At 51.5% G+C, this 22,500-nt stretch overlaps 1 protein-coding gene across 1 annotated transcript; it reads left to right on the top strand.

Annotated features, from left to right (window-relative positions):
• Positions 1-2,427: 2,427 nt before the first annotated feature.
• On the top strand, positions 2,428-22,338 carry ube2j1 (ubiquitin-conjugating enzyme E2, J1; the record flags this gene model as incomplete). The annotated part of the gene is made up of 8 exons (XM_079754184.1): positions 2,428-2,734; positions 10,653-10,726; positions 11,359-11,490; positions 13,920-14,004; positions 16,513-16,618; positions 20,615-20,744; positions 21,450-21,578; positions 22,330-22,338. The coding sequence occupies exons 1-8, from the start codon at positions 2,704-2,706 to the stop codon at positions 22,336-22,338; spliced, it is 696 nt and encodes a 231-aa protein (XP_079610310.1). The 5' UTR covers positions 2,428-2,703.
• Positions 22,339-22,500: the final 162 nt, after the last annotated feature.

Genomic DNA, 22,500 nt, shown 5'->3' with positions numbered 1-22,500 from the left:
GACGGACCTGACCCCAAACTGTCCCCTCTGAACTGGAACCCGGTTTTGACTGACCCACGTGAATTTAGTCCGTGGCCACGGTCTGGGTCACACTATAGCCTGAAGGGGTCTGGTCCAGGCAGGTCCTAAGCCGTCTCTCAGAGAGCCCTACCTCCACTCCTGGAAACGTCTCGTGTCCCCGTACAGGGTCCGACGGTAACTCGACCCTGACTGAACCCTCTCTCTCGCTCCTCTTCGTCTTTGTTGATCGTCTCTCAGTATAAACAGCCTCCAGCCTTTGGCGGGTGATTCATTACTCCGTCTATAGTGACGGTGCGACAGCCTTTCACCGGTCGGGGGAAAAAGGACACCGAACCTTATGGATGTACGACAGATCTGTGATGTATGAGGGCCAGACTGTCAGGTCTGGATCTGAGATTAATATCTCCCCCACCCATACACTGGGGGGGCCTTTAACACACGCAGACAGAACCATGGAGATGGATTATAGTAGAATACAGACCTGGTAACATAATACGTAACACAGGGTAAAATATTAAAACAACAGGAATAATTAGGAAGCAAAAAGTTCAGAATTGAAAAATATTTTTGTAATGTATACAATAACATATAAACCATTTCTATCCTATCAAGTAATTATGAGCAGTGTATTACATGTGCTCACGCTGCCATCGTGTGGTGAGACTGTTAAATTACAAGAAGCGTTTGGATTATTTTATGAATGAATGTATTTTACCAACAACAAAGAAGGCTCACATTTCGACTAATACATTGATTGTGTCAATACATAATATTAAAAATATCACATTCAGAACAGGTTGATTCATTTATGAAGAACATTTTGCCGGATGGTATGGAGCATTTTGTACGGCAATGTCAACCAATTAAAAGTTTTTAACTAAATATAGAAAATATTAACATATTCAGACATATTTTTTTATTTTCTCCAAATGTGTATTGATTGGATCGTGAAGGTCGTCATAATAACGTGTGGTTATTAAATCGTCCAGGGGGTGGCATCGCAACACTAAGGACACCAGACTCCTCTCAGTTTAAATCGAGTGGAGGGTTGAATGCCCACCAGCTACACCAGGGGTGAAAGGTCAGTGAGGGAGTCCCTCATGACCTCACTCAGATGGACCTCCTTCCCCCATCATGGGGGAAGGAACATGGTCTTCAAGTTTGTAGTCTGTAGTTCAAGATTCAAGTATTTATTTGTCACATGCTTAATTTGAGAAACAAAAAGCAGTGAAATGGGGATTGCGACTGCAACTCCCAGCTGTGCAAAGTTTAATAATAATTGAAAAGTAAGAAGATTGGATTAAATAAATAAAATAAAATAAAAAGTTTATGAAGAGGGGGGAATTATGCATTCATTGTACGTATGGCTTGGGGAAAAAAACTTCTTCTCAGTCTTTCTGTTCTGGCCTTTTGAGAACGAAGCCTCTTTCCAGAGGGCAACCATTGAAACATTATATGGCCTGGGTGATGACAGTCCTTTAAAATTGTATTTGCCCTTGACAGGCAACGCCTAGTGTAGATGTCCTGAAGTCCAGGGAGTGCAGTGTTGGGGATTTTCTCTGCACACCTGATGACTCTATGCAAGGCCTTCTTATCCTGAGAGTTGATATATTTCCGTACCAGGTTGTGATATTTCCAGAAATAACAGACTCTATTGTTGCTGAGTAGAATGTTTTCTGCAGCTCTCTGGATATTCTGAATTTGTTCAGCTTTCTAAGATGGTACAGACACTGTCTTGCTTTTTTCACCAGGTTGGAAATGTGGGATGTCCATGAAATCCTCAGAGATGACTACTCCAAGATATTGAAAGTGACTCACTGTCTCCACCAGGGCACTATGGATGTTCAGTGGTGTGTGATGTAGCCTCTGCTTGTCCCTTCTGAAGTCAACCACCAATTCCTTTGTTTTGGCAATGTTTAGTTCAAGGCTGTTGTCATTGCACCATGATGTCAGCATCTTAATTTCATTTAAGTAGGCTGTAACATCGTTGTTTGAGATGAGTCCAATCACTACTGTATCATCCGCAAATTTGACAATAGAGTTTGAGTTGTAATTGGCTGTACAATCATGGGTGTATAGGGAATAAAGCAGGGGGGTTAGAACACATCCTTGGGGGGCACCGATGTTGAGAGTGACAGTATTTGACATGCAGCTCCCAATCTTCACCGCCTGTGGCCTGTCCGTCAAAAAGCTGAGAACCCTGCTAGTTGCTGCTATGGCAACCACATCCCAGTCTGTGATTATTGTTTGACTCCCCATTGTCGTCTAATCTCATCTTCCTCCTCATCTCATCCCGTGATATCCTCCGTGGACCGGGTCCGAGCGGCTCGCGCTCCTCCGTAACGCGTGGCTCCTCCTCCTCCGTGACGCATGGCTCTTCCTGCTCCGTGATGCCGCGAACTCCACTTCCTGTTTACGTTTTACATGTGACGTCAACCATATGTATCGTAGCTCTCAGGCGGACCATCCGAGGAACTTGAGACTAAACTCCAGGTCAGCGACCGCGGCAGCAGGCGATACCCACCCCCACGGTCCGACCGACGGCCCCCCCACGGTCAGACCGACGGCTGGTGGTTCTCCCGCGGACCTTTAAACCCACCGGCGGCTCAGTGACGCTCACAGTGGTTAGCTCGTTAGCTAGCTCCGACTAGCGCTTAACCAGCAGCTGGGACGTCGCTGACCATGGAGAACCAGTACAACCTCAAGAGTCCAGGTGAGGCGGGCGGACCCCGCGCGGGACCGGTCAGACGCCGAGTTTGTTAGTGTGCTGAATGCGCGTGAGCCACTTCCGCGTTGACGTGTCCTGGTCGCGCGGAGCTCCGACGTGTAATAGCTGAGTTAATTAAGTTAGTGGATTGTGTTCACTAACTAACGGGCTTATCACTGTTACGACCGGTCGGCGGGTTCCTGGGTTCCTAGTAGCTAGTGGTTAGTGGGATGTTCCCGCGTTCCGAGTAGCTGGTTAGTGGGATGTTCCGAGTAGCTGGTTAGTGGGATGTTCCGAGTAGCTGGTTAGTGGGATGATCCCGCGTTCCTAGTAGCTGCTGGTGGTTAGTGGGATGTTTCTGGGTTCCTAGTTGCTGGTTAGTCGGTTGTCTGTTGGGTTTTTCATCTGATGGCCTTTAAGCTGCTGATGTCAAATATATTGAAAGTGATGATGGCATCTCAACCTCCTCCACCTGTCCTCCACCTCCTCCTCCATCTGTCCTCCACCTCCTCCTCCATCTGCCCTCCTTCCCCACCTCCTCCTCCTCCTCCTCCACCTGCCCTCCTCCTCTCCTCCAGGGTTTGTCAGAGGTGGTTAGTTAAGGCCGCTCAATGTTCACTAACCTCCGCTGGGAACGGATGTTTACTTTGTTTGGCTAATGGGACTCATCGCAAAGTGTGGTATTGTTCTGTTACTGGTTAGTCTGTCGACCTGTCACATTGATGACACCTGTCCATCACATTGATGACGCCTGTCCATCACATGGATGACGCCTGTCCATCACATGGATTACAACTGTCCATCAAATGGATGTAATCTAATCTCTCCATCACATAGATGACAGCTATCCATCACACATGATTAGATTATTATCTACAGTAAAAAAAAAATATATTGATTCTAAATGTAAAAGTATTTAGCGTGTAATGGAAGAAATAATATTTTTTTCAGTAGATAAATTGACCCTCTGAATGTTGTAATACACAACGTTTCACCCTGGCTGTTACACCACTCTCTCTCTGTCTCTCACTCTCTCACTCTCTCACTATCTCTCGGCCTGGGAACAGCAGCGTGTGTGTGTGTGTGTGTGTGTGTGTGTGTGTGTGTGTGTGTGTGTGTGTGTGTGTGTGTGTGTCTGCCCGGTGCCCACGTGTCCCAGAGTTAAACACGGTAGTTCCCAGACAGCAGCTGCTCAGTGTAGTCTGAGTGGGAGGCGGGCCGTTGGCAGCACAGAGCCAATAGCCAAACAGGATGAGGGGCAGCAGGGCTGGGGCCAGGTGGGGATCACCCAATAGGAGTGCTGAGCGTGTCAGACGATTTACATGTATCCTGTGCAGCTGGCTGAAAGCGAAACACACACGCACGCACACAAACACACACACACACACACACACACACACACCCAGAGGTCCTGCTGTGTAGTCTTATCTCTGCAGTAGCTCTGAGCCGCGGCCTTGTCTCCTGTTACTGTGTGATGAAGTGCTCAGTGTTGTTCTCCCGCGGCCCCCTTACACCTCCTGGGCTGGGAGTCGGCCAAGGGCAGGCATACTGACGGGAATCCGGTCGTTTTCTTTGTACAGCTTTCTGGTTTGTTTGTGGCGAGAGAGAGTGAAGAGATTAGGACCACACCTCCTCCTGCCTCAGCAGACGGGGGCCATGCTCTCAGTGTGAAGGTCCTCTCTCTCCTGACTCCTCCTGGTGTCTCTCCTGACTCCTCCTGGTGTATCTCTCCTGACTCCTCCTGGTGTCTCTCTCCTGACTCCTCCTGGTGTCTCTCTCTTGCACCTCCTGGTGTCTCTCTCCTGACTCCTCCTGGTGTCTCTAAAGACTCCTCCTGGTGTCTCTCTCCTGACTCCTCCTGGTGTCTCTAAAGACTCCTCCTGGTGTCTCTCTCCTGACTCCTCCTGGTGTCTCTCTCTTGCACCTCCTGGTGTCTCTCTCCTGACTCCTCCTGGTGTCTCTCTCCTGACTCCTCCTAGTGTCTCTAAAGACTCCTCCTGGTGTCTCTCTCCTGACTCCTCCTGGTGTCTCTCTCCTGACTCCTCCTGGTGTCTCTCTCTTGCACCTCCTGGTGTTTCTCTCCTGACTCCTCCTGGCGTCTCTCTCTTGCACCTCCTGGTGTCTCTCTCCTGACTCCTCCTGGTGTCTCTCCTGACTCCTCCTGGTGTCTCTCCTGACTCCTCCAGGTGTCTCTCTCTTGCACCTCCTGGTGTCTCTCTTGCACCTCCTGGTGTCTCTCTCTTGCTCCTCCTGGTGTCTCTCCTGACTCCTCCTGGTGTCTCTCTCCTGACTCCACCTGGTGTCTCTCTCCTGACTCCTCCTGGTGTCTCTCTCCTGGCTCCTCCTGGTGTCTCTCTCTCTCGGCGCTCCTCCTGGTGCCCGCTGCTCACTCTTCCTCCAGCGGCTCCAACAATAAGAACTCCTATGTTAGAAGGAGGTGTTGTCGTATTGTCCTTCAGGAGATGGTGTCATGTGCTCCTTCTTTATTCTCCTTCTTTAGGAGGTGGTGCATTCTGCATTCTACCCTAGGGCAATGTGTGCTCCTCAGAGGAGGTGTTATCTCATGGTCCTCCCTGTCTCCTTGCGTTCCTCATTGAGGAGGTGGAGGGGCACACTCTAGAAGGAGGTGCCATCGTGATCTCCTGGAAGCAGCATGCTAGGTCACCAGAGGAGCATCTGAGCGGGTGGAGGCTGACGTCTCAGAAGGCACCACCTCAGAAGTCTAGGTCTCCACCTCCGCCCTCCCTCCCCACCTCCACCCTTCCTCCACCCTCCACCCTGCCTCTCCACCTCCGCCCTCAGCCTCTCCACCTCCACCCTTCCTCCACCCTCCCGGCTGGGTCTTGCGTAACGTGTCCGGTGAGGAGCTCCATGCCAGCTGGACCCAGGGGGGCCCCCACCCCACCCTGTCAGTCCCGCTCACTTCACCCCTCACTGGGGGGGGCGACTGTGTACCGGAGCCCTGCGTGAGACCCCCCCACAGCAGCAAGAGGCTGGCAGCGCTTTTATTCTGAAGGGCGTCCTCGGCTCCTGCTCTGGTTGGTTCGGGTTTAGGTCCTTACTGTAGTGTCGTTTATCATCGGCACGTGATGTAACTTCCTCTGCCGCCATGACTCTGCGGAAGCCTTACAGGTCCGTGCCAATTTGCTATCTTAATAATAATCGTACAGACTTCAAAACAATAACTCAAAATATGCAAACTAGACGTTGTGGATCTTACATGGCTTTTTGTCTTTATTACAGTCCCGGTGATAGTATAGTCATCATATTCATCATTCGTCGTTCATATTGGGCATTTTAAATACATTTAAAATGTTTGACAGTTATAATTTGATAAAAAAATATATTATGATATTATCATTAATTAGATAATGCTAAAAAATAAATTCTGATGTTTAGTTTGTTCTAGTTAGACCAAAGTTATAACTGTTCAGGCTGTATATTGCCTTCTATTATAAAATCATTAAAATCCTAAAACTTTAAACTGTACTTTCTAATGCTATTGTTCTGGTGATCTCGTCTGCACGGTCTGTTGGAGCTATTAAGGTGTCTGACATCAGAGTACCTGTCTATCTGTCTAAACCTGTCTATCTGGCGCCAGCAATTATTTTAGGATCAGTCCAAATGACACCTCAGCCCCTTCCATCTACACGTGCAGGAACCAGATAATGCTTGCTAAGCTCCTCAGGAGCAAACAGTAATTGGGATAAATAAAGACTGGGGTGTGCAGACAGGCTATTGCGGGGATCCTTTGAGCTCCGGTTGTCCTGGTAAATAAGGGGAAGAGAGTTTGTGAAAGTGTCAACACGGTCTTACTTTTACACACTTCCCAAACTTCTCTGTCAGAAGGAAAGCGCTCCGGACTGGGTTTCCAGAAACCGTATCCCCCAAGAGCGGCCATCTTGTTTAGTGGTGTGGGGAAACCAGTTTACCCAGTGATTCGATCCAACATGGGGCCAGAGGATAAGATCTGCTGAACATGGACTCCACTGAGCTGACTGAGTTCACCTGATCCTCTGGTTCAGATACTCCTTAATGACCCATACTCATCGACCATTGAACCTTGTTAGCTTGTCTTCACTGGGCTGTATAGTCTGTCAGTCTGTCTTTTCAGCAGCGTGATTATAATATGAATATATCCGGGCTGAGTTCTTAACCTCAGGCGTTTTCATATGCAGGTAGACTGAGGCGTCGTGAGCCAGCACATTTATAAAGAAAATACACATTTTAATATTCATTTTATCATCTGAATAGGATACATATTTCTATCATGCCATTTATTTTCCAACATTCCTAATGTCTAGAAGGATGTGGGAGGTCATGGGACCAGGGGTGGATTATAGAGGTCATGAGAGAGGGGATGGATGATAGAGGTCATGTTAGAGGGGGTGGATGATAGAGGTCATGAGAGAGGGGGTGGATGATAGAGGTCATGAGAGAGGGGGTGAATCTCTCGCAATGCAATTCAATTCAAAAAAACTTTTTTGGCATGGAAGATAAAAAGTAAAACAGGTAATACTAAGAGTGTATTGAAAAGTCCAGTATAAAATGACTCCTATAAAAATATACACTGTACTTACAGTGTGAAGTTTGTTTTTGTGTGTGTGTTTGTGTGTGCGTGTTACTTTAACAAAGCTGATGAAGCCAGATGAAAAGTAGGAATAAAGTCAAATACAAACACAGCCATAGAGTGCAATTGATTCTATAAATTAGTAAAATCTCTCGCTCTCGCTTTGTTCTCGCTCTTCCTCTTCCCCCCCCCCCCCCCCTCCCTGGTGGTGAAGAGCAGATCAAGGTCCTTCTCACCAGGAGATATAAACAGATAATACACAAGGCTTCCTCTCTATCTCTCCTGTTCTCCACCAGTTATAAGCCAGTCAGAACCCAACGGGCCTCGTCCACCTAATCAGTGGTACCCCTTAATGACCTCCTCAAAGGGGTTCACACCTCAAACCCCCTAAAGACCAGGATTGGTTCCCTCCATGAAGGGGTGGGGACTTGAAGCGTAGACCTGCTGGCTAACTTGTAGCATAGTCCTGCTGGCTAGCTTGTAGCCTAGAATACTGGGTAGTGTCGACCTGCTGGCTAGCTTGTATTTAGCCCTTCTGGCTAGCTTGTTTTTAGCCCTGCTAGCTAGCTTGTATTAGCCCTGCTAGCTAGCTTGTAGAGTCATTCAGCACTAGCTCTCACAGGCTGTCAGGGCGGATTAGCTCCTCTATCACTCCCGCTGTCACCCGGCGACAGGCCACCCGGCCGGGTGGGGAGGGAGGGGGGGGCATGGCGTTGTTGGTAATGGCTGAGATATTGATGCAGTCAGTTTACCGTTCAGTCAAACACCACGTCTACAAAGTAATCGGGGTTTGGGAGTCGAACCCTCAGCCAAAAGGTTCCAATTCTGATGGCCAAACAGTAAACACTCTGAGCCACTACTGTCTAACACTCTGAGCCACTACTGTCTAACACTCTGAGCCACTACTGTCTAACACTCTGAGCCACTACTGTCTAACACTCTGAGCCACTACTGTCTAACACTCTGAGGCAATACTGTCTAACACTGTGAGCCACTACTGTCTAACACTCTGAGCCACTACTGTCTAACACTCTGAGGCAATGCTGTCTAACACTGTGAGCCACTACTGTCTAACACTCTGACTCACTACTGTCTAACACTCTGAGCCACTACTGTCTAACACTCTGAGCCACTACTGTCTAACACTCTGAGCCACTACTGTCTAACTCTGCCTGTTTTGTGTCTGGTCTAATATGAATCCTGCCTCCTATCCCCGGTAGTGGGGAGGTGGAAAAGCCCTCTGATTGGCCGCTGTGTCGGGCTGCCTCCCGGTCCGGGCCGAAGGAGGCGGGGCCGGACTCTGCTCTTTGAGATGTAGCTCCTTATCCTGGCAGGAGTCAGGGCATCAAAGCAGCCGCCAAATGGCTCTTAGAAGGAGATGGCACCGTGCTCATCAAGGTTATCCCAGCGGAGCGCGGGCTCTCAGCCCTCAGCGTCGCTCCATCAGGACTCCGTTTCAAAGCCCAACACATGCCTCATTAAATCTTAAATCTCTCTCTCTCTCTCTCTCTCTCTAGTCTATTTGGTTCCTTTCATCCTATAGACCAGGATGAGGGACGGCTGCACTCTCCTACCGTGCGGTTCTGCCTCTGAAGATCTGTTCCTGGGTTTCTGACTCTGACTGGAGCCAGCTGAAGGACAGTTTGGGACAATGAAATGGCATTGATTGAAGAACTGGAACTTCTAGTTAGGTATAACAGGGAAATTGGTGCATACAGGTGCCAATCTCCCTGTCAGCCAATCAAATGCATGGGCCTATTTCCTAGTGGCCCTTTTGCAAAGGAGGTTTGAAGTAGGATATACGCTACATTTTACGTGCACTGATACCTTCCAGTGGAAACTATGTGGGGAAAAGCAATGCATCATGGGAACAAACACCCTAGAAGTCCTTTCCGTTGCCCCCAGTCCGGGCTGAAAGAGCAGGGCCTGGTGATGCTGCTCCATCCCCCATCTACACCACAGCAAGGGACGGACTTTAGTTACCTTAGTTACCCAAGTCTTGCCTTGGGCTGCGCCTCATGTTCCGTGTTCAGCTATGCTTACTTCCTGCCACAGCTGTGACCACATCCTGTGGCAGCTGCACTCCCTTCCTCCAGCGAAAGAACCGAACATCTTTCTGCTCCCCTGCCTGGGCGCTCAGACAGCCAGGAGCCTTCATCTGCTGTCTGCCCATCCCCAGTCTCCCTCTGCTCTCCATCAGCCCCACCCTCTAGACCCGCCACCTCCTCAAACACCACCCTCTGCTCTCTGGCCCCCCCTATGTTTGTTGCTGTTCAATTGATTTTGATGTTGACAAAGTGAGAACCCACTTTGATGCTCTCTGTCGTTCTGATTGCTTGATCGCTGCGCTCTCTCTGTTTTAGTGGGAAATTCGTTCACGTAGTGTAACTAAACTTTAATCAAAAGTTCAGAGTTTTCTTAGCCTCACTTGTAATTTGCCTTGGAGATAAGCATCTGCTCCTCGACTGATTCCAGAATGTAATCTTTTTAGATTCTCTAGCAGAGCTGTGAAATATTCATAGGCTGTCCGCTGTCACAGTATTAACATCTCAGCCCGATGCCTTGATCGTTTAGAATCGGTTTACTGTTGACTCAAATCAACCTTCATTAGTAGGTGGTTGTGATAGAATATGTAAAGGTAACTGGGTTATGTAACAGAAGTGATATTACGCCTGACCACTCTGCATTGAAAACGCGTGCAGATTCGACTTTTTCTGAAAAAAGACTTTTTCTGCTAAACTTTACAAAAACAGACAGAAATACTGCCTCCCCAGCTGAGGGTGTTCCTGGCTGTGTCCCTGCCGGGTCACCCACTAAGGTTCTACCGGTACAGTGCAGGGTGCAAGCCTTTACCGGCCGGTCATAACCGGACGTTCTGCTATTCAAACGTAGCCTGATGCTCTCCGGCTCCAGTCCATGTCCGCCCTGTCTCCGGGCCTTCGTCCTGAGGTTGTTAGTCGTTCTTCAGCATACCTAAAGCGTTGCCTTCTACTCAAAGTCCAAAACAGTATTCTTCTTCGGTTATCGTTGTGATCACTTAGGATTTCTCGATGTCGGCGCCACCTGGTGGTAGCGGTCTGTATTACAGGTACGATGCGGCGTGTGTACACGTGCGCTCCGTGCACGCTCATCCCAGGCGCCCCGCCCCCGAGCGTACGCTGTCAGTCGGTGTCCGTTAGCGTCACGGCGACACATCCCGCGGCATCCACTCAAACGCACCCCCGACCTTCTCCTTAATGACCTGTATCTGACCTCTGGCTCCACAAACACAGGGATCTGTCTGTCCGTCTGTCTGATTACCTGTCTCCCTCCCTGTTTGTCCGTTGACCTGTCTCCCTCCCTGTCTGTGTGCAGCGGTGAAGCGGTTGATGAAGGAGGCTGCAGAGCTCTGCGACCCCACAGAGCACTACCACGCCCAGCCGCTGGAGGTGAGACCGTCCCCACGTTGCCTGGTACCAGGAGACGGTATCGGTACCATCGTCTGGTACTGGTACCAGTAACAACGGTACCATCGTCTGGTTATGGTACCAGTAGCACCGGTACCATAGTCTGGTCCTGGTACCATCGTCTGGTTATGGTACCAGTAGCACTGGTACCATAGTCTGGTCCTGGTACTTTCATCTGGTTCTGGTACCAGTAGCACTGGTACCATAGTCTGGTTCTGGTACTTTCATCTGGTTCTGGTACCAGTAGCACTGGTACCATCGTCTGGTCCTGGTACTTTCATCTGGTTCTGGTACCAGTAGTACCGGTACCATAGTCTGGTACTGGTTCCAGTGTTACCAGTGAGAAATAGACACTTTACCTTTACATTCATGTGTGTTGCTTATAATGCTACGTTAGCATGTGTGTGTTGGAGTGTTTTTATTGGCCCGTGTGTCTCAGCATTAGCATGCGTTTGTTAGCGTGTTTAACCGTTAGCTTGCATTAGCCCGTGTGTGCTAGGAGGTTAGCACGCGTTTGTTAGCGTATTCCTTCATCAGCTTGCATTGGCCTGCCTTTGTGCGGGACGTTAGCATGCGTTTGTTAGCATGTGTTCCCCCCCCCCCCCCCCCCCCAGGACAACCTGTTCGAGTGGCACTTCTCGGTGCGCGGCCCCCCGGACTCGGACTTCGACGGCGGGGTCTACCACGGCCGGATCGTCCTGCCCCCAGAGTACCCCATGAAACCCCCCAGCATCATCCTGCTGACCGTAAGACACCCCCTCACCCCTTAAGGCACCCCTCACCCTGTCACCCTCCTCACCCCCACACCCTCATCCTCACTGTAAGATATCCCTCACCCACTCACCATCGTCATCATCACTTTGAGGCACCCCCTCACTCCTCACCCCCACAACCCCTCACCATCATCACCATCACCATCATCATCACCATCATCACCATCATCACCATCTTCATCACCATCATCATCACCATCATCATCGTCATCATCATCATCCTGACCGTAAACAACCCCTCCCCCCCCGGTCTACCTATAAATCAGGACTGGTCTGGGGCAGGATGGCCTAGGGGCTAGGCTGTTGGACCCCCGGATAGAGGGTTCTGGGTTCGATCCCCAATGTCCACAGTCTACCTGAAGGCCTGCTTGAGCCAGATGCCCCCTTTACCCCCTCACCCCCCTCTCCCCCTCCCCCCCTTATCCCCCTCCCCATACCGGCTCTGTAATGACACGTCTGAACTCGCTCTTCGGCCTTCTGTAGAAGGGTTACCGCCATATCCCCCAAAATGCTAAATAGTGCTTTGATGTGAAGGACTTGAGGTCACGTGATCAGCAGGGTTTAAAATGGTGGCCACATGGTGCTCCGCGATACGACACCAGAAGAAAAGTCCTGCTGTCAGCTCTCACACGTCTTCACTTTCTGGCTCCTTGCCGTCACTCTCTCACTCTTTCTTTCCCTGTCTGCCACTTCTCTCTCTCTCTCTCTCTCTCTCTCTCTCCCTCCCTCTCTCCCTCTCCCTCTCCCTCTCCCTCTGTCTCTCCCTCCTTCTCTCCCTCCCTCTCCCTCTCTCCCTCCCTCTCCCTAGCTCTCTCTCTCTCTCTCTCTCTCCCTCTGTCTCTCCCTCTGTCTCTCCCTCTGTCTCTCCCTTTCCCTCTCCCTCTGTCTCTCCCTCTCCCTATGTCTCTGCTCCCATCATGTCACTGAGGGCAGGAGAGGAGACTCATACTGAATCCTTGTTTAATCAAATAAATTCAAGCTTTATTGGATTGAAAAGTAAATATTTCCAATGCCAAAGCAGGTTCAGAGTTAAACAAAGTAAAAGTGATACCAAAAGGTAATAACCGGAAACTCAAAATGACCCAAACTAAACAATGAATGACTTGGACTGTCTGTACCTCTGTCGGTACGATCTGTAGCGGTGACCAGTGTTGGGGGTAACGCGTTACAGTAGCCATATTACTTTTTTGGGTAACGAAGTAAAGTAACGCATTACATTTAAAATATCGGTAACTACACTACTTTACTAGACTATAGTAACGCGCTTTCCTGCGTAACCCAAGCCGTGTTCGCCTGCGTGTAAAGTTCTGATCTGTTGGGGTGCGTGCATGCGTGCTGCCGGTGTGTCTGCAGCGCCTGCTTGTCTCGGCACGTTGCCACAGCGATCGATTTGAGTGATGTAGCTGCTTGTGCGAAGGAGTGTTCAAGTGTTGGAGCCCAGAAGCAGGTGACACAGAAAGACCGGCAGGTTGCAGGGTTCATTGTAGAAGACATGCTTCCCCTGTCGACTATTGAATCGCCCAGATTTAGAAAAATACTAGAAAAAAATACCTGCGACTCGCAAGCCAACATCCGACAGGAAGACATTTTCCCATTACCTGAACAAGTGTTATACCGACATGGAATCAAAGCTCAAAATAATTGTTGAGTCCTTCCTGGATCATGTGTCAACCACCGCGGACGTTTGGTCCTCCAACAACAAAAGTAACTTAGGAATGACGGTGCACTGGATAGACAGCATTACTTTGAAACTTGAGAAGGCTGCTCTTGCCTGCAAGAGGGTGAGAGGAAGACACACTTACGATGTCATAGCTTGCGAAATAGATAAGGTTTATTCAGCCTTTGGACCACATAAAGTAACAGCATGTGTCACCGCCGCTTAAGTGCATTTCTGTTTTAATTGTACGGGATAAAGTGAACTTTTTATAATTTTCATTGACCGCTTAATTTTTGTTTTCATGTTTCCCAAAGCCTGTGTTTTGAAACTTGTCCTGAGGCATTTCTTTGTGCAGACAGGGATATCGTTCTTTCATCTTTCATCTTTTCTATTAATTAATTTTTTATTTATTTTATTGTATGACAATGTTTATATGTGAAGGACTTTGAGTCTGCCTTGTGTATGAAAAGTGTGGTTTTATATGCTATTTTGTATAGACTTATACAATAAACACTAAGTGATGATAGGGCTATGATGTTTGTCCATGTATCTACAGTAAATTAAGAAACAGGAAAGTAAAGTAATAAGTAGTGAAGTTACTTTTCAAATGCAGTAACTAGTAAAGTAATCTCATTACAATTTACAGAAGTAACTAGTAATAAGTAACTAATTACTTTTTTTGAGTAACTACCCCAACACTGCCGGTGACGGTACTGACTCTCTCTCTCTCTCTCTCTCTCTGCAGCCCAACGGGAGGTTCGAGGTGGGGAAGAAGATCTGCCTGAGCATCTCCGGCCACCACCCAGAGACCTGGCAGCCTTCCTGGAGCAGTGAGTAGCAGCTCCTCTGAGTACCAGCTCCTCTGAGTACCAGCCCCTGTGGCCGCTCTGTTCTTCCTCAGTACCCCCAGAGCCACGGGGGGACCCAGTTCAGGCCGGTTTCATCACTTGACATGCTGCCTGACGAAACATCTCTCGGTGTTCGCACACCTCTGACAGAACAAACAGTGAGAGGACAACATCCACAGAGAGCGGCGACTCTGAGACGACCTTCTCCCTCCAAACCCTCCGGAACAAACGCAGGAGCAGAGCTCGAGCGGCGTGGAGATGAATAGAAATAGATCTGATGAAACCTCCAGGGCTCCACAGGAGAGAAGAAGGACAGGACAGAGAGATGTTAGGAGGGGAGAGAGGGGAGGGGAGGAGAGAGGGGAGTAAAGGGAGGCGAATAGCGCAGAGAAGGAGGAGAGGATGACAGTGGAAAAGAGAGAGAAGTCTGAGGGAAACGCAGAGGAGAGACGGAGAGACTAACGTTAAGAGGGGGAGAGACGGAGAGACCAACGTTAAGAGGGGGAGAGAGGGAGTGAGACCAATGTTAAGAGGGGGGAGAGAGAGTGAGACCAACGTTAAGAGGGGGGAGAGAGAGTGAGACCAACGTTAAGAGGGGGGAGAGAGAGTGAGACCAACGTTAAGGGGGGAGAGACGGAGAGACCAATGTTGAGAGGGGGAGAGACGGAGAGACCAATGTTGAGAGGGGGGAGAGAGGGAGTGAGACCAATGTTAAGAGGGGGGAGAGAGAGTGAGACCAACGTTAAGATGGGAGAGAGGGAGTGAGGCCAACGTTAAGAGGGGGGAGACTGGGGGGAGAGAGGGAGTAAGGCCAATGATAAGAGGGGGGAGATGAAACAAAGCGAGAGATGGTCTCCCAGAGACCACCCACTGGGTGCTGTGATGTCTTCATCTCTGATCGTTGAACAGGGAGCTAAAAATAGGCTGTGTTGTGATGAACTCGTTAGTGTAAATGAAGTGGTGCCTTTTCTCATTAGCCCTGTGAGCAAACGAGCAGCTAATAAATGCTAATGTTGATCGGATGAGAAGGGAGGAACGCGGAGAGGGTCTCCCAAGTGGGACCAGAGACCGCAGCCAAAGGGAAATGGGTTCTTTACACAATAAAAGCGCTCTCTTGGATGAAGGATAATGCACACCAGGGAGTCTCCCCCCCCCCTCCTCCCTCCCTCCTCCCCCCCCACCTCCCTCCCTCCCTCCCTCTCCCTTCTCCCTCTTTCCTGCCTCCTCCCTCCCTCCCTCTCCCTTCTCCCTCCTCCCCCCCACCTCCCTCCCTCCCTCTCCCTTCTCCCTCCCCCCCTCCCTCCTTCCCTCTCTCCCCCCCCCCGCCCCTCCCAGATGTCCAGAGGCCAGTGAACTGCCTGTTCCCTGGTGGATTGTTTCGGGTGCTGCGCCCACACATGTAATCCAGTGTAGAGAGGCACTGGGGCTCTGCTCTCGCTGTCCCTGCGGGGGCAGCGGGCTGTCGTCTTTTTAAATAACCCTGCTCTGTGCTCCGGCTGGATTACAGAGGCTCGCGCTCTGCGTAGCCGCCTGACGTTTAGAGACATGAGGCACAACATATTCCAGTAGTGCATGAAATTGTTTCAGCACACAGGATCACCGAGAGTTGATTCTGAGACCCACGGACACGTCTGTCCTGTTCCATTCCGGAACAGGACAGATTGGCATTTGTTCCAGAGGCGTCCCGTCCCGTCGTTAAAGGTCCCATGACATGCCACCAGGTGTGGGCTGATTAGCTGCTACAAGCCGTTTTTGGAAATCTGTCCCTTATGACATCACAGGTGGGAGTGTCCACCTAGACGTGTGACGGGTAGATGAGCAACGTTTGCTACAGTCCACTGGGTAGGCTGGCAGGCTGATCTATCCAGCACACATCTAGGTGGACACGCCCACCTGTGACGCCCACCGCCCTCATAAGGGACAGATTTCCAAAAACGGCTTGTAGCGGCTAATCAGCCCACACCTGGTTGCATGTCATGGGACCTTTAAGGACCCCTCTGTTCTGTGGCCGGCTGGGGGAACGCAGTAAGGGGCTTAGACCGGGCTTACGTCCTGGAGAAAGCAGGACACGTCTTTATGTCACCGGGCGGCGGCCCCGACAGAATGTAACTCAGAATGTGACCCAGCCCTCTCTGGCTCTGGGTTTGTTCCTCTGGAGGGCCGAGGTCTGCGTCGTTCGGTCGTGGCTCTCCTCGCTCTTGGCTTTGGTTCCTTCCCTCCTTCTGTGTCTTATTGTTTGTTCTAATTCTCACCTTCCCTCCTCTCATTAATTCCTTCTCTGTATTCACCGTGGCTCTGTGGATTCCTACTGTTATTCTAGGAGTTAGGTATTATTATTTTTTTAAATCTCTGAGTGGTAAAATGTTTTCAGACCTGTAGGTATCTTGTCGTCTTAGGTCTCGAATGAGCCAGGTGCAGAAATCCCCCTGGGGGGGCGCTATAGCTGGGGTTTGAGCTAACCGCTGGGCCTGTCTGTGTTTCCGTCCCCAGTCCGGACGGCCCTCATCGCCATCATCGGCTTCATGCCCACCAAGGGGGAGGGTGCCATCGGGTCCCTGGATTACACCCCAGAGGAGCGCCGCTGCCTGGCCAAAAAGTAAGGTCAACCTGGAACCCACAACCCCCCCTCTCCAGTGTTCACCCCCCCGGGACGCAGCCCGGTTCCCTCCCCGGGGGAGAATGATGCTCTCCTCAAAGAAATGGAAAGTCTAGAAAAAAACAAATTTTTACTTGGTGAGTTGTGATTAGGACTGTCGTGTGTCATACTGTCACGGCCATCTTAGCTAGGAGTAAATCAGTCTGGACTCGGCCCTGACTCAGACTGATTTACTCCTAGTTAAGATGCTGATGTCCCTGCCTCCGAGTGTGGAGTCATCAGTGTGATGTGCAGTACCGGCTCAGTACCGGTACCACGGCTGGTACACTAGGACACTGTACCCTGGGGTGATCCCTGTGAGGGACAGACACTTGGACACTGTACCCTGCGGTGATCCCTGTGAGGGACAGACACTAGGACACTGTACCCTGGGGTGATCCCTGTGAGGGACAGACACTAGGACACTGTACCCTGGGGTGATCCCTGTGAGGGACAGACACTAGGACACTGTACCCTGGGGTGATCCCTGTGAGGGACAGACACTAGGACACTGTACCCTGGGGTGATCCCTGTGAGGGACAGACACTAGGACACTGTACCCGGGGGTGCCCCCTGTGAGGGACGTACGGGTACAATACGGTACCCTGGGGAACTCCATGTTCTGCGTCCCGTTCTCCTGGCTCCCCACGGAGCACACTGGATAGAACCCTCCTGAAGGGGGGTTCACACGACACCCCCTGGTGTGTTGAGTCACGACAGGATGAGATACAATCAACACCCCTCCACCCAAGTCGACGCCTCGCAGCGCATGAAGACGATCACCGAACCGTTCCCTCTCACGACGACTTAAATCAATTCTGTGAAATAACGCTCGCCTCAGGCGGAACGTGTTCCAGCACGCAGCCGTCCTGATTGGTTCCTCCGTCCCTGGACGCCGCTTCTGTTCTTAGCGCTGCGGCGCGCCTCTGTTAGCACGGGAGCCTAGCGTGGTTTCAATTAGCGTCTGGACCCGCCGCTCGGCCAGAGACACGGAGCCGGCTATAAATACCTTCCTGTCCTTCTTCTGATGGAAGACAATTCTCTTTGGTCTGGGCTCAGACTCTGAGACGAGGCTGTCCCAGCTTCTCATTTCCTCTGTCGTTCTTTTCTTCTTCCCCCGGTGACAGGAGCGTCCCGGTGATTGGTCGGCCATGCAGCGGGGCTTATCTCTCAGAGAGAGTCGGGTTCTGGGCCGTGGAGGAAGGCTAGGTTAGCTTCACTCCAGCTAGGTTAGCTTCATGACAGCTAGGGTGACTTCACTCCAGCTAGGTTAGCTTCATCCAGCTAGGTTAGCTTCACTACAGCTAGGTTAGTTTCACTCCAGCTAGGTTAGCGTCACTCCAGCTAGGTTAGCTTCACTCCGGCTAGGTGAGCTTCACTCAAGTTATGATTGCTTCACTCCAGCTAGGTTAGCTTCACTCCAGCCTAGCTAGCTTCACTACAGCTATGTTAGCTTCACTCCAGCTAGGTTGGCTTCACTCCAGCTAGGCTAGCTTCACTCCAGCTAGGTAAGCTTCATCCAGCTGGGTTACCTTCAATCTAGCCAGGTTTGTTTGTCTCCTGTTGGCAGGCACACGGCGGCAATCACTTTGGAAAGGGTAAGACAGAAGTGAAGACAAGGAGAAGACCCGGCCGGTTGGTGTTGAGTGGGAGTGGCCTGTATCTTGTCTAGCGGAGGTGGTAGTAATGGTGGTGCGCATGGTCGGGCCAACTATTGTCTCTCGTATTTCAGCCGGTGCCCCTGAGCAAGGCAGGGTTCACGAGCAGCGAACCAAAGCTCGGAGTCGATACCCATAGCCCTCTCCAAGACGACCGGCAGCGACACATCCACTAAATCCATCACCGCGTTCTCCTCCTCAGAGTCTCTATGGAAACGCATTACAGGGAGACTAATCTAGGGTCCTCCAGGTGGAATAATATTTGATACTCTGCTTTTGTGTTTTGTCACAGTGATAAATCCTCTGCTCTGCAGCGTTCACCTCCCAGCCCGTGAGAGGATGATATTGGTTTAGAAAAGTCCAAATATAAACTCCAATTTGAAGTTTCTTCACCCGTTGAGTTATTTTCAGGGACGTCACAAAAGAAGACGTCAAACAACGATGAGGAGACGGCCTCGGGAATAAGAGGAGAGTCGTGAGTTTCACAGGCCAACGGCAGCGCTTGGGCTACAGTTTGTAGCACTGTCCTGCAGGCAGCCTGACAAATGGGCTGTAGTTAATACTGGTGATCATCCTCCCTGGTGTGAAAACATTAGTGGAGCTGGTTCAGTCCAGTGCAGCAGCATACAGCGTCTCCAAACACTGAATCACAGAGACTCCGAGTCTAAAACAAGACATTTCTTGATCTGGAATGTGGAAGAAACTCCATTTCAGTCGCTAAATGGTGGATTTCACGGTTTGTTGCACAGTGAGTCACGTTGGATCAAAGCGTCCGCTCCGCGTGTGACTGATAAGGCCTGACTGCAAAGTCCCCGTCAGAGGGCCCATTAGCCTGTAGTCTGTAGGGCCCTGTAGCCTGTAGGGCCCTGTAGCCTGTAGCCTGAGGTGTATAGCCTATAGTGTTTAGCCTATAGCATGTAGCCTGTAGCCTGAGGTGTGTAGCCTGTAGCCTGTAGCCTGCGGTGTGTAGCCTGTAGTGTGTAGCCTGTAGACATGTAGCCTGTAGCATGAAGCCTTGTAGCCTATAGCAGTGTAGCCTGTAGCATGTAGCGTGTAGCCCGTAGCCATGTAGCCTGTAGCGCGTAGCCTTCTAGCCTGTAGAAGTGTAGCCTATATCAGTGTAGCCTGTAGCCTGTAGCATGTAGCCCACCCGTCCTGCAGTCAGGCGGTGTGATTATCTTCTTGTGTTTTGATCTTGGGTGAAAGCGGAGTTCTGAGGAAATGGTTCTGATGAAGGGATGCCCCTGGGTGGGGTCTCAACCCTGGGTGGGGTCTCGAACCTGGGTGGGGTCCAAGCCCGGAGCGGGGTCCCGACCTCGAATCACAGGGGTGAACCCAAGGCTTCCAGAAGAGCCAGACTCTGGGATGTTCTCCCGGTCTTCCTGTGGGGCGGAGTCTGTCCCGCTGGGAGGACAGACGGACGGGAACGCCGGCGGTCCGGAACGCCGTGGGGGTCCGGCCGTCGTCTGGCCTGCAGGCCGGCCAATCACCTGACAGAGACAGATGGGACGTGCACGGCAGTGACTAACATACACACACACACACACACACACACAAAGATTAAAACTAGGCTATGGGTTCTCGGTTCAATTTCACCAGAGTTGCAGAATATCGTTATTCCAAACTTTAGTTGTGGGTCAGGATTTTGTAGTGGTGGGGATGTTTGGCTCGCAGCCCAACGGTTCTGGGTTCTGCTCCCACTGTAACCCTAATCCAGTCTGACCTGTAGATCCCAGAGCCAGGCGCCCCCTGACCCCACCAGCTCCTTGATGGTCTGATTCACCTGGACCCTTCAGCCCCCGGGTCCCAGCAGGGGTGTGGGGGGGTGGCTCTGTACAACTCAAACATGGAGCTTTAATCCGTGGTCGCACTCCGGGTCGTCTCCCTCCAGACGGTCTCTCTCCTGGCCCCCTGAGAGGGTTTGGCTCCTCCCCCGAGAGGGTTTGGCTCCTCCCCCTGAGAGGGTTTGGCCCCTCCCCCCTAGAGGGTTTGGCCCCTCCCCCGAGAGGGTTTGGCTCCTCCCCCGAGAGCGTTTGGCCCCTCCCCTGAGAAGGTTTGACTCCTTCCCCGAGAGGGTTTAGCTCCTCCCCCTGAGAGGGCTTGGCTCCTCCCCCGGAGAGGGTTTGGCCCCTCCCCCGAGAGAGTTTGGCCCCTCCCCCGGAGAGGGTTTGGCCCCTCCCCCGAGAGGGTTTGGCTCCTCCCCCGGAGAGGGTTTGGCCCCTCCCCCTGAGAGAGCTTGGCTCCTCCCCCTGAGCGGGTTTGGCTCCGCCCCTGACCGCTGGCCGTCCTGTCCTATCAGGTCTCAGGACTTCCGCTGCGAGGCGTGTGAGCGCTCCATGCGCACGGCACTGCTGCCCCCCTCCCCCGACAGAGACCCCCGGCCAGGGGACAGCGAGGCCCAGGAGCTGGCCCAGCAGATCAGCTTCAAGGTCACCACGCACGCACACACACACACACACACACTCACACTCACACACACACACAGAGAGGCAAACACATACAGAGACACACACACACACACACACACACACACACACACAGAGAGAGGCAAACACATACAGAGACACACACACCAAACACACACACACACACAGACAGAGGCAAACACACACACACACACACACACACACACACACACACACAGAGGCGCACACACACACACACACACACTCACACTCACACACACACACAGAGAGGCAAACACATACAGAGACACACACACACACACACACACACACACACACACAGACAGAGGCAAACACAAACAGAGACACACACACACACACACACAGATAGAGGCAAACACAGACAGAGGCACACACACACAGACAGAGGCACACAAATACACAGAGAGACACACATGAACGCAGACACATAGAGAGGCACAGAGACACACACACACGGACGCACACATACAGACTTTAACATTTTTGATTGGACTTTTTAATTATTATTCTGGTCCTCTACTTTAGCCTGTGACTCCAAAATTTCCAGTCTGGGATTAATTAATTATGATAATTATCTTATGCAATCAAACCCACACGCACACTCGTTCCAAAAAGCCATTGTGTATTGAGATGAAAGCTGTGTGTGTGTGTGTGTGTGTGTGTGTGTGTGTGTGTGTGTGTGTGTAGGCTGACTCCAGAAAGGCCAGTGAGAGTGGAGGGGCCACCAGCGACCCCCCCGCCCCCGGCCCAGCAGAGAGCTCCTCCCCTGGGGAGCGGGACAGCTCTGAGGACCCCCTGGAGGACCACGAGGACCAGGTAGACCCCCCAGGAGGGAGGGAGGGAGAGAGAGAGAGAGGGAGAGGGAGGGAGAGAGGGAGAGAGGGAGATAGAGAGGGAGATAGAGAGGGAGAGAGAGAGAGAGAGAGAGGGAGGGAGGGGGAGAGAGAGAGAGGCAGGGAGGGAGGGAGAGAGAGAGAGAGAGAGGGGGAGGGAAAGGGAGAGAGAGAGGGAGGGAGAAAGAGGGAGGGAGGGGGAGAGAGAGAGAGGCAGGGAGGGAGGGAGAGAGAGAGAGAGAGAGGGAGAGAGAGAGGGAGAGAGGGAGAGAGAGAGGGAGAGAGAAAGAGAGGGAGAGGGAGGGAGAGAGAGAGAGAGAGGGAGGGAGAAAGAGGGAGGGAGGGGGAGAGAGAGAGAGAGAGGGAGAGACAGAGAGAGATAGGGAGAGAGGGAGGGAGAGAGAGAGAGAGAGGGAGGGAGAAAGAGGGAGGGAGAGAGAGAGAGAGAGAGAGAGAGGGAGGGAGAGAGAGAGGGAGAGAGAGAGGGAGGGAGAGAGAGAGGGAGAGAGAGAGGGAGAGGGAGAGAGAAAGAGAGGGAGAGGGAGGGAGAGAGGGAGAGAGAGAGAGAGGGAGGGAGAAAGAGGGAGGGAGGGGGAGAGAGAGAGAGAGAGAGGGAGGGAGAGACAGAGAGAGATAGGGAGAGGGAGAGGGAGGGAGCGAGAAAGAGAGAGAGGGAGAGACAGAGACAGATCACCCCCCCCCCCCCCCCCCCCCGATGGTCTCTGAACCATAAGAGCTTCTAGAAGAGAGGCTGGGATTAGTGTTTTGTGTGTGTGGGTGTATCTGTGTGTGTGTGTTTGTCTGTGTGGGTATATCTGTGTGTGTGTGTGTGTTTCTCTGTGTGGGTATATCTGTATGTGTGTGTGTGTGTGTGTGTGTGTCACCATCTGGTGTGGGGGGGAAGG

The sequence above is a fragment of the Pollachius pollachius genome (assembly GCF_949987615.1).
Source record: "Pollachius pollachius genome assembly, chromosome: 16".
Lineage (NCBI taxonomy): Eukaryota > Metazoa > Chordata > Actinopteri > Gadiformes > Gadidae > Pollachius > Pollachius pollachius.
Note: the sequence above shows the minus strand (reverse complement) of the source record. Positions and strands in the feature narration are given on the sequence as shown.